The sequence below is a fragment of the Astyanax mexicanus genome, chromosome 1 (genome assembly GCF_023375975.1).
Source record: "Astyanax mexicanus isolate ESR-SI-001 chromosome 1, AstMex3_surface, whole genome shotgun sequence".
Taxonomy (NCBI): Eukaryota; Metazoa; Chordata; class Actinopteri; order Characiformes; family Acestrorhamphidae; genus Astyanax; species Astyanax mexicanus.
The window spans coordinates 1,454,442-1,467,300 of record NC_064408.1 but is presented as its reverse complement, the minus strand read 5'-3'; the positions used below and the strand labels follow the sequence as shown (position 1 = coordinate 1,467,300).

The 12,859-nt window shown below is 36.6% G+C and overlaps 1 protein-coding gene across 1 annotated transcript; it reads right to left on the bottom strand.

The window, feature by feature from the left end:
* Nucleotides 1-3,269: 3,269 nt before the first annotated feature.
* Nucleotides 3,270-12,698, bottom strand: LOC125782191 (E3 ubiquitin-protein ligase TRIM35-like). Its single transcript, XM_049465436.1, has 6 exons — nt 11,936-12,698; nt 9,093-9,188; nt 8,302-8,532; nt 8,114-8,136; nt 7,914-8,032; nt 3,270-4,813 (listed from the first exon to the last, which is right to left on the bottom strand). The coding sequence occupies exons 1-6, from the start codon at nt 12,335-12,337 to the stop codon at nt 4,239-4,241; spliced, it is 1,446 nt and encodes a 481-aa protein (XP_049321393.1). The 5' UTR covers nt 12,338-12,698; the 3' UTR covers nt 3,270-4,238.
* Between the last annotated feature and the right edge of the window lie 161 nt (nt 12,699-12,859).

The following is a 12,859-nucleotide window of genomic DNA, read 5'->3' as shown; positions in this document are numbered from 1 at the left end:
CTTTTATTTTAGAGTTTAATGTAAGTGCAGTTAACCCAATTCTAATAAACATTTAGCAGCAGCCCCCACAACCCAAGTATGTTCCAGTTAAATATGTTTTCCTATCTATTTTAGTAGATTACTATTTTCATCTATATAAATACCAACAAGAAGAAAACATTTAAACAAACTCTCATTCATATTTACACAATCTCAACAATAAAAGAAATGAGACACGTTGCACAAGTGAAACAATTTTATTAATTTGTATTCAAATCATTCCCTTATTTAAAATAAAAATATGTATTAAAACTGAGGGAATTATTCATTAAATCAACAGAACGATTTATTAAACGAAGGGAATTATTTATTAAATTAACAGAACGATTTATTGGAATTATTTATTAAAGTAACAAATTTATTAAAACTGAGGGAATTATTTATTAAAGTAACAGAACGATTTATTGGAATTATTTATTAAAGAAAGAGAACGATTTATTAAAACTAAGGGAATTATTTATTAAAGTAACAAATGTATTAAAACTGAGGGAATTATTTATTAAAAGAACAGAACAATTTATTGGAATTATTTATTAAATAAATAAGAACGATTTATTAAAACGGAGGAAATTATTTATTAAACAGAATAATTTATTAAAACTGAGGGAATTATTTATTAAAATAACAAAATAATTTATTAAAACTGAGGGAATTATTTATTAAAATAACAGAATAATTTATTAAAACTGAGGGAATTATTTACTACATCAAGGCAAATGTAGTAAATAATCACCGTCAGCGGAGGGTCCCGGCCGCGGAGGGACACGGCCGAGGCAGCGGAGGGTCCCGGCCGCTGAGAGCGCTCGGCCGCGGCAGCGAAGGGTCTCGACAGCGGTGAGCCAATACTTTCCAAAATAATTCCCTTAATTTAAAAATATATATATTTCCATAATTCTCTCGCACTCGCCTCCATCTTGTTTTTTTCTGAAGCAAGCTGGAGAAGCCAGTCGCAATGCATGTTGGGATGCAGTACACCGCGAAGATAGCTCCCCATGCACACTGCGGAATCGGAGCGGAGTAGTACACCATCCGGGTACCTGTAGTCAGTGTTGGGAAGTAACGGATTACATGTAACGGCGTTACGTAATCAGATTACAAATTATAAGTAACTGTAATCCGTTACAGTTACTGCTTCAGTAAGTGGTAATCAGATTACAGTTACTCTGCTAAAATTAAAGGATTACATTGCGGTACTTTCCTATTTTTGCTCTTCCAATCCAACACTGACAAAACGCAAATAACATTTTGGTGTGAATACGCTCTGATATGACAGGGAACTGTCTGCCCCTCCTCCCGTCTCGCTGCACACACACACATACAGGGAGGAGGGGCAGACAGCGGCTCCGCACACACGACGAGACGAAATTAACTGACATTTTGGTCAACGAATAAAAACGAGACGAAAATGTTTGGCAGGGACGAAATCCAATCAGAACTGATTTAGTTCTGTGAAAGGTAGGGACCAGTTAGGAAGAGATCCAATCACTGCTACTTTAGCGGAGGCGCCGCGCGCTCAGTTACAAACCCGGGAATTAACCTGTCGTTACGGAGCTCGACTGGAAGTTAACTCGACAGTGTTCAGCAGGAAGAGAGAGAGAGGAGAGTCGATATATTTCTCCTTTGACGTCGCGAAAAACAAGATAATGTGTAAAGAGAGACTCCATCTCCGGTAAAAAACACCACTAATCTTTCAGCTTCTGCAGACCAGAGTCACACAGATCTCCATGCAGAGATCAGCGTTTTAATACTGATGTTATTTCATGAGCTGATGTGTTTAACTCGGCAGTGCACTAAAACACAGAACTGATACAGAACCCTAACTCATTAAGATCAGATCATCTGTTTAGTCTCACAGTGGGAAAGATATAGCTAGTGTTAAGCAGGAACAGGTCAGAAAGGAACTCAATAATATAACCAAAATAAAACAATAAAATAAGTCAATCTATGAACCCAAAAGTCTGTGTAAAGTTCCTTACAGCACTTTCTCATAAGTTTCTCACTTTAACTCATGAAGTCTCTCAGTACATCCTGAGAGCATCTCTACAGGACAGTGTGTGAAGGTGTGTTTTTGATCTCATTTATAGACTGTAGCTCCAGTAGATGTGCTGGAGATAAAACTAGATCATTTAAAAGCTGTTTTTGCATCTACAGCTCTGTTTAAACTTTAATTTAACTATTCAGATGTTTTATGACCTGATTTCTAGAGCACAATTTTAAATGTAACATATGTATAGTCACACACCTACAATAATAAAAATAATAATATACATTAAATCATATATAAATATATTTCACTTTCAAACATTAACAATATTACTCAAGTGGTTATTAAACGTTTCATTTCGTATACGTGTATAGTTAATAATTCAAGGGAACTGATGAAAAAGCATTTACATTTACACCCTTTACATTTTAGTCGACTAAATTTACTGTAATTTTAGTCGACTATATTCTTATGATATTAAGTCGACTAAAACTAAAAACATTTCAGATGACTAAATTATGACTAAAACTAAATACTATTTTCATCACAAGACTATGACTAAGACTAAATCAAAATTTGTTGTCAAAATTAACACTGGTGGCAAACCTGCAAGTAGATAGCTTACAGTTGTTGTTACATTGTTTGGTTTTAAATGGTTTTATTATCAATTTATAGAAGTGTTTCATAAAATTGTTTGATGAAATGGTTTCATAAGTATTTTTATAGAGTGATTGAAAAGGCTGTTTTATTTGTTTATCTATTTGTTAACTGGAAAGAAAAATAAAAGAATAATATGCAATATGTGGTTGCTACATTCATTCAGGCTTAAAAAAATGACAATATTTAAAGTAATCCAAAGTAATCAGATTACGTTACTCACTTGAAGTAATGTAACTGATTACGTTACAAATTACATTTTGAGTGATGTAATCAGTAATCTGTAAGGGATTACATTTTAAAAGTAACCTTCCCAACACTGCATGTAGTGCACTACAGATCCTCAGTTTGGTCACATACTGTGTACTGCATACTAGCTTTAGGCAGATTTAGTACGCGAGTAGTATGTAGTATGCCATTCCGAATACAGCCAATGTCTCAGAGACCCATCAATATATTTGATGGTTTCTTAGTATGTATATGTATATTTATATTTCCTGAAATCTCTGTTCTGTTCTCTGTGCTGCTGTAACTCTGTAAATTTCCCTGCTGTGGGATTAATAAAGGATTATCTTATTTAATCTTAAACCACATCTATACCATACGCCCCCAAATCCAGTCTATAGCATGTTTATAACCATTAATAATCAATGATTTAATAGATATTCAGGTTCTAGCTTTAGAATATGAATATCTAGAGCATATTTACTAAATTCTTTCTTCATGTAATGGATTATTTTATAGAGTAACACAGTCTGTTCTGTAGAGTTCTGCAGTAAAACACACCACAACTGCTCTTTTATATATTTATTATATTACACTGAATGGAGAAGATTCATCTTTACTTACTTTCAAACGTTTTCAACAACATAAAACCAATTTTACTGCACATTTATTAATGATTATAACATTATACAGATTAAAACACACAGGAAACTGCAGGAAATTAATTTATAGATGTGTCCAGAACCAAAAACAAGCTGTTTATAAAAAAAATCAAGAATGAAGAAACAATAATCAATTAATTTAATAATCAATAATGTGTTATAGTTAGACACAATATAACCCAACAACACCCCTAAATACAACCCTAAATCAGAAAAGATTTTAAAGTGAGGAGAATAGAAACTAAAAAGTAGAATTTCTTCTAATTCCTTTGTGTTTTATTTGATTACAGAGATCATAAACGAGTGTTGGGGGCGTTACCACTGATGAGTAAAGAGTGGGCGGAGCAACTGTACTTTCAAACTGAGGAGAAAAACAATAATTTACAACATTCAGGTTCCTATTTTAGTGATCTACAGGTGAGCAGTGAACCCCTTGATTCAGGGTGGGTCAGTGTGTCTTTGCTATCGTAACGACGGGAAAAGTACACATTGCACGGCTCAAAACACGCAAAAGAAATGTACTAATTCTCGTAAATAATCAGATTGTGGTTAAACAATGCAGGAGGAAGGAGTGAAAAAAGAGTGTTGGTGGGGTGTAAGATAGCAATGAGCATCACGACACGCCTTAATCAGAGTGTAAGATAGAGCCCTCAGAATCAAACCAAACTGATTCACTGATTCACTGATCTGAACTGATTCACTGATCTGAACTGATTCACAGATACACTGATCTGAGCTGGACTGATAGTTAGAGAGCCGCTATAGGTATTGAAGAATGGAACGAGTCTCTCAGTGAAAGTGTGTGTGATGGTGTGTAAGTGTGTGTTAGTGAGAGGATCAGAGAATGAGAGTTTTCCTCTGTTCCAGTCCAGCTCAACTCTCACCCTCCTCACTTTCACTGATACTGAGAGAACAGTGGATTTCTGTGGTGAAGAACAGACTCTATATTTACCATCCCAACACCGCCACAGATACCACACTCCTCTCCTGGAGAACATACCTCCCTTCCTCTCAGCAGATTCTAACATCACTCCCACAAACCAGTCTTCATCATCTCCAACTTCAACATCCCAGCAGTGAATTCCTGAGTTAAAGCTCTCAGATCCAACAACACATAAACTATAATCATCAAATCTCTCTGGATTATCAGGAAGCTGCAGATTATCAGGACTGAATCTCACACTGATCAGATCTTCAGATACGATGAGATTAGGATGAGCAGAGTTCAGATCCAGAGTTACAGGAGCTGCAACACACACACACACACAAACACACACACAAACACACACAAACACACACAAACACACACACACACAAACACACACACACACACAAACACAAACACACACACACACACACACACACACAAACACAAACACACACACAAACACAAACACACACACACACACACACACACACACACACAAACAAACACACAAACACACACACATACAATACCCTTATTACCAGTGTTGGGCACGTTACTTACGGGCAAAGTAAAAGTAATTAAAGTAATTAGTTATAGTTACTCGTTACTTCTCCAAAAAAGTAACTGAGTTACTAACGGAGTTACTCCACTATAAAAGTAACTAGTTACCAGTAAAAGTAACGTGTTACTTTTGTTACTCGCCCGTCAAAAAAAAAAGGAAATCAATTATGTATTTACTATTATTATTAGAAAAATAACAAACGAAAATAAACCCAAAAATAGAATCTCATGAATTAAAAAAAAAAAAAAAAAAACGAAATTCTCCACACGACCAAAGAAAATTACTAAAACTTTAATACTGAAAAAAACTGAAAAAAAAAAACTGAAAAACGCGTCTGGGGATGAAATTAAAGAAACCAAGCCACACTCAAAGGAAATATGTATATATAAACAAAACAAAATAATGGACAAAATCAACAATCTAATGACCGTTAAAATGGTATTAATATAACAGTTTAACAGCTGGATCAAACAGCTTCACCAAAAGAGAATAGAGCTTAGATCGGGCCCAAAAATCCGACCCGACCCAGCCCGAACCATGAAATGGCTGTTTTCGGGCTGATTGAATGAGCGAAATATAATCAGAATTATGTTAATTAACACTGTAACATAGAAGCATAGAACTATTATTTAATTAAAATGATTTTTAAGAACAGCTACACACAATGCTGCAAGTCAAACGTGGAGGTGTTCACGTGCGCCCAGAGCTACGTGATTACATTTTTCATTTTTACTATAGTTTAATTTAATTTTGTTTTTATTTTTTCTGTTCAGTAACTTTTAATTAGTTTTTAGGGTGGGCTTGCTAGTTTGTATTAGTTTTCACACATCTCATCAGATGAGAAACGTGAGAGAGAAAGAGAGAGAGAGAGAGACAGAGAGAGAGATTTGCCTGTTCTGGTGTATGAGCTACTCACAGGTAAATGTTCTCACACACTGACTCTCCTGTTTCTCTTTTATCTCCCTCGCGCTCATATTCTAGTCCAATACAGAATTCTGCAGCTTCTCAGTGTTTTCTGACGTATTTTGCGGCGCGAGCATTTTAAACGAGAACAAACGCCACGGATCACGAGGTGCCGCGCGCTGCTGCACCATATCCGACTCCCTGCTGAATCTGACTCCGCTTCGCAAACAGAATCGGCACAACACCGCCCGCTGTACAACTCCGCTGTACAACAGCGCTTTTAAATAAATACGAAAATAAAAAAAAAATCAAACATCACGAAAATATCAGTAATTTCAGTTTGTTTTAGTTAGTTTTATAAACACAAAATACAGTTCAAGTTAGTTCTGTTTTTTCCTTTTAATTACCGTTAGATTCAGTTAACACAAATGTTTTTTTACTTTCAGTTTTTGCTATTTCGTTCGCTTTAGTGAACAATAATAATTGGTTACTTTGCAACATTGTGATTATCACACCAGAGCTTTATATAAAATAAAAATAGGAGCCCGATTTCGGGTCGGTCCTCGGGTCAGGTCGGGTTCGGGCAGAGAATCTAAGCTCTAAAAGAGAAAGCAGCAGCACTACAAAAACCGGAGCAGCTAAAAAGAGTTTAATGTCCTTAATTCGGAACTTGGGCTGTCCACGGCAATCACTGAATTAATTAGAGCACGCAAATTGTCACAATTGTGCCTCACTTCACCACTCCAACCCACAGGCACAGCGGCCAGAAGCTCAAGTTCACCGGAAAGAGGAGGGGTTAACCAGGGCAAAGCAAAGTTTAAAAAAAGTTCATAGAGCGGCTAAAGTAACGTGCAGTAACGGGGTGTCGGAAATGGTAACGGCGTTATAGTTACAGTCAGAGTAACTCGTTAGATTACTCAATACTGAAAAAAAGTAACGGCGTTAGTCCCAACACTGCTTATTAGTAAACATGGCACCTCATGGTAAAGAACTCTCTGGCGACGTGAGAAACAGAATTATTATTATTATTAGAACATACACCACTCACTGCATCAGCTCTGTCTGCATGGAACTGTTCTAGAAGGAAGCCTCTTCTGAAACTGATGCACAAAAAAGCCTGCAAAATTGTTTACTGAAGAAAAGCAGTCCAAGAGCATGGATTACTGCCATCATGTCTTGTGGTCTGAGGAGATCAAGATAAACCTGTTTAGTTCAGATGGTGTTCAGTATGTGTGGGGGTGGCATCCTGGTAGAAGTACCAAGACAACTGTCCCTTGTCTACAGTTAAGCATGGTGGTGGTAGCATCATGTTCTGGGGCTGTATGAGTGATTCCTGCACTGGGGAGCTGAACTCCAACATGTACTGTGACTTTCTGAAGCAGATCATGATCCCCTCCAATCAGAAACTGGGAATCATGACAGTTTTCCAACACGATAACGACCCCAAACACAAACACACCTCCAACACGACTCCAACTGTCCTGCAGAGGAAGCTGAAGATAAAGGTGATGAACTGACCGAGCATGTCTCCAGACCTAAACACAACTGATCACCTGTGGGGCATCCTCAAGCAGAAGGTGGAGGAGAACAAGGTCTGTAACATCCACCAGATCTGTGATGTCATCATGGAGGAGGGGTAAAGGAATCCAGTGTGAACCTGTGAAGCTCTAGTGAACTCCATACCCAAGAGATTTAAAGCAGAGCTAGAAAATAATGATGATCAAACTAAATATCTACAATTTGTACATTTTCTACAAGCTGTACACTGACTACTTTACACTGTATCAAAGAGTCGTATCTTCAGTGTTTCCCATGAAAAGATCTAATAAAATATTTACAAAAATATGAGGTTTACGGGACACGGACATGGCAAAAGTCACGGGACACGACACTACTTCCTGTCCCATGACATGTGGCGTGTGAGTGCATGTGAGAAGAGAAAGTGAGACTCACTAAACTGAAGGATCTCCTGCATCTTCTTCCAGACGCTGAACTTCAGGTTGGACAGATGTTTCTCCACGTTGAGCAGAGCTCCTGATTGGCTCTCTGGATCCTGCAGTGTGCACTGGGTTCTGGAAGAACATCAGAACCCGTTCAGTACTGCTGTAGCTTTGGGTTCAGAACCACAAAGAGAGAGAGAGAGAGAGACTCACCTTTCCACTGTGGTCTTATAGTTCTGTAAAACAATCAGGGGAATATTAATGAATTACATCATAATGAATAAACTACACATCACTTCCACACAGTGAAGATCAGAGATTATTCACAGATCAGATCAGAAGTGTGTAAACCATCAGAAATCAGTCTGATGATTCACTTCAGTCTGACTGATGTTCCTCACCTGTAGGAATGGAACGTCTTCAGCTCCCATCTCCTCTTCTACGCCTCTGATAGTGTCTGATAGTGCTGATATCTCTCTGCTCATCTTCTCAATCTTCTTCTTCATCATCTGACTCTTCTGCTCCTCTTCCTCCCTCAGCGCAGTGATCCGGGCTGCCTCTTCATCTCGTAGAAACTGGTGAAGCTTCTCAAAGTCCTCCTTAATCTGCTTCTCTGTGCGTCGGGCCTGAGTCTGGAAGGAAGGAGCCCATCAGCCAATCAAATACCAGCTATTTTACCTCAGTAGTGCTATTCTAATCATTCATTTACCTCAGCAGTGCTGTTCTAAACAGTACTGCCCTCAAGATCATGCAGTATTCTTCAACAAGACAATGCTAAACCACATGCTGCACACATTACAAAGACATGTCTGTGGAAGAAGAGGGTACAGGTACTGGACTGAACTGTCCCCAATCTCATGTTAGTAGGAATTATGGGAGAAAATAACACCTGAAACTCTTTATCTCTTGGTATCTTTTAAGTGGAAATGGAAACATTATAAAGTGGTAAATGCTTTACTGTTCCATCTTTATTTGGAACGTGTTGAAGGTCTGAAATGCAGGAACGAATGTATAATGAAGTAAAGTTCACCAAACAAAACATGAAATATATTGGGTTCATGCCCTCTGTAATCAAATAAAAGTTAAATAAATGTCAGAAACACTGTATATTTAATGTTTTTTATACTGTCCTACTTCTGATTTGGGGAACTAATTTCAGAATCATGATCTCAGAAGATCTTCTCATTCTTACCTTTATATGATCTGCAGTCTGATCCCAGTTCAGTTTACACTTTTTAAAGATCTCCAGTTTCTCCTTTAGGGGATTCAGAGCAGTTCTGAGCTCCTCCTGAAACACATCCAATAAAGAAATTCTGTTTTCTAGAACTTAATTCACACAGAACTCCAATCTGATAAAAACAGCAGAACATCTTTGGCCAATCACCAGCTATTCTACAAAATTCACAGTGTTTTCCACCATAAACCCACTGATAGCATTTTATATTACACTTTATTACATTTAATTACTAGAGGTGTATTATTCTAAGACCAAATACTATTTTTTTTTCGCAGGTATTTATTCGTTTGGCCAAGTTTTTCACCACAGTATAAATCAAATAGTTTAAAGATTCCAACAAAAAACTATTTAAAAAGTAACACTTAAATATAATTATCAAATACAGTTTTATATTCCAGCAGACACACCAACAAAATCACAATATTCTAATCATGTGCTATTCTAATCATGAATTTATTTTAGCCATGCTGTTATAGTCACATATATAGATAGCTAGCTAATCCTACCTTGCCCTTCTAATCCTAAATTTACATAAGTATTGCAATTTTAGTCAGAAATTTACCTCAGTTTTGCCATTTTATTAAACAAATTTACTTTAGCTGTGCTTTTCTAGTCATATATTTAAATTGCTAACGTTAGCTACCTCAGCAACGCAATTCTAATCATAAATTTACTATCAGAAACAATTCTTATCATAGATTTACCTCAGAGGTGCCACTCAAGTCACAGATAATGAATTTAACTTGTAATTTACACAGAGAAATGCAGTCAGTCTTTGGCAAAAGCAAATGCTAATGCTACGTTAGCTTAGCTAACAGTACTATTCTAGTACAGCTCGTATTTTAGAGCTGGAAAACAGCCGGTTAGTGAAGAGATAGTAAACTGTGTAAACTGATATTAAGAGTGATAAGAGAGGCTGAACACTGTATATAATGTAATTTATCTGATTAAAGAGTAAAAATAAACTTAAACCTGGAGTTTGTCACTGCCGGCTCCCTCACACTTTTCCCATTTAAACTCTTACTATTTAAAAACAGCTTTGGGTGTTTTATTTATTTATTATTTTTATTAGTTTTTGACAGAGAAAACATGAAATCAGCTACACTGACTGGTGGAGGAACGGTTACTATAAACACTATTCACAGATTTATGACTTTAATACTAAAGTTTTACACTGTTTATCTGAGTTTAATTCAGGAGAGAAACACGGCGCTACGGTAGCTAAACTGCTGGGTTAAGCTAATGCTACTCAGCTAGCTTCCTGAGCTAAAGGCTAAAAACACAGCCCCAGGCTAGCCCTGCACTTCTGCAGCTTCTCCTTTAGAGTAAAAATCTCTTCAGAAAGAGAGAAAAATCTCTGCATTTCTACCCAACTTTAATATTAATCATCATATTTATCTTCATGGAGAGTCTACACCCCATTATTACAGCTAAACCTTCCCCTCAGGTAGCCTAGCCACAGCGCTAACCGCTAACACACCACACTGTGTGGAGCAACAACAGTTTATTGTGGAAATTTCATCTAAATAAATACAATTATGAGGTTAATTTGCTGTATTTTATCCTGTTTTATGCTGATAAACAATTTATAAAAGCAGTAATTCAGTTTATATCGCTTCACTTCGTGCTAAAAACACCCAAACCTGTAATAAAATCACAGTTTCACACAGACTCTCAGGGTTAAGACAGTAAATATTGTCCTATATTGTCCATTTTAAACTGTTTTTAGCCATAAATATTTTACATTTCTCTCATTTAGTTTCTAAATTGTGCTTAAATGTGGGATATAAATGTGTACAGAATAACTGAACTGAGGTAAACTTTAAACTTACATGTTTAGTAGAGGTGTGCAATATGCAATAATATCACCAAAAAAATGTGCACGATAAAAAATAACTCCTTATCATGATATTTCTAAAAGCAGTACATTTTATTTTTATTTAGTGTATTTATTTACAATTTTTCTTTGTAGTTTACATGCATGCACTGCATATGCTACACATATATTTTATAGTACGTTTATGTTTTCACATGTTATGTTAATGTTTAGAAAATAGACAAACATTTTTAGAACGTTTTTGTTTTTACTGAAATTGATTCTTCTTGAAAAGAAATACAATATTTTTCATAATGCCAAGAATATTGTTATCACAAAAATACCCTGAAATATGGTGATACTATTTAAGGGATATATTGCTCAGCCCTAATATAGAATTTTACATTTAAAGCAAATATAACACTTATATACCTTACATTTTAGCTTTCAGCCAGCTGTATACAATTAATCAAATAAAAAAATCTATATATAAATTCATTTAATTTTTATTTAGCTGAGTGTTTTAACCCTTCTTTATTAAATTAATAGGTAAAATAAATAAAGATTTCAATAAAATCGATTGAAACTAATAATAATTAATAAAAATTAGCTTTAATCAGTACATTTTAAAATAGCACAGTCAGTGCTGTTTGGTCCCTTTTCAGCATTTAGGTAAATACGTCAGCATATAAATATCGGTTTGAAATATCGTTCATTGTGCATCCCTACAAAAAGAAATAATGCTTTCTTATTAAATGCTAAAAACATTTTCCACCTTTTAATAATTTTTAAATATATTTTCTATTTTTCTTCATATTGTTCCTTTATGTTTAACAAAATCTATATGTTTAAGCCACACTATTAGTTATAAAACGTGTTTCTGGATCTATATTTTCTGAATTCTAATTATTTTTAAAATTAAGAATTTGACAGAGAAACAAAGCAAAAACTCCTGCAGTACAGCTGTTCACACTGATTTTACCTTGCAGTCGGTTGCAGCTTCATCAATGGGGCGGAATCTGTGGTCGGTGTGTTTCCTCGAGGTTTGACACACCCAGCACACGGGCTGCTGATGATCCAGACAGAAGATCCGGAGGTTCTCTCCGTGCAGACTGCAGAGTGTCTCAGAACCGGCTGAAGTTCTCCCACTTCTCTCCTGTAAGAAGTTCTCACACAGGTTCTTCAGAGCCAGGTTTACTGGAGGAGAATCATTTGAAGATTTTCTCCTACAAACTGGACACTCTCTGGATCCTTTAGACTCCCAGAACTTCTGCAGACACTCTTTACAGAAACTGTGGCTACAGTTCAGAACCACAGGAACCCTGAAGATCTCAAAACACACAGGACAGGTGAGCTCCTCCACTAAGAAAGATTTAGAAGCCATTTTCTTTCCCTGCTGCTCCTTCCTGTTACAACACTCAGACTTTCACTTTCAGGTGTGTGAAGGTTCTCGCTCTCTGATCTCAGGTTCTCTTCAGGTTCTACAGGTGTGTTTGTAGATCCAGGTGTTGATCAGTTTCCTTCAGAGGAATTCTCCAGAACATTAGCTAAAAACTGTCCGACCGTTTCTTCAAAAAGTAGACGTCTGTACACACTCTCCTTCTTTTACTTCCTGCAGACTTTGCTCACTCCTCCCCTACTCACACTGTTCACTCCTCCCCTACCCACACTGTTCACTCCTCCCCTACCTGCTCTATTCACTCCTCCCCCTACCTGCTCTATTCACTCCTCCCCCTACCTGCTCTATTCACTCCTCCCCTACCTGCTCTATTCACTCCTCCCCCTACCTGCTCTATTCACTCCTCCCCCTACCTGCTCTATTCACTCCTCCCCTACCTGCTCTGCTCACTTATAAGTGAAATAGTATAAAAACTTCACTGGAACTCAGGGATATGTTGTTTAATAG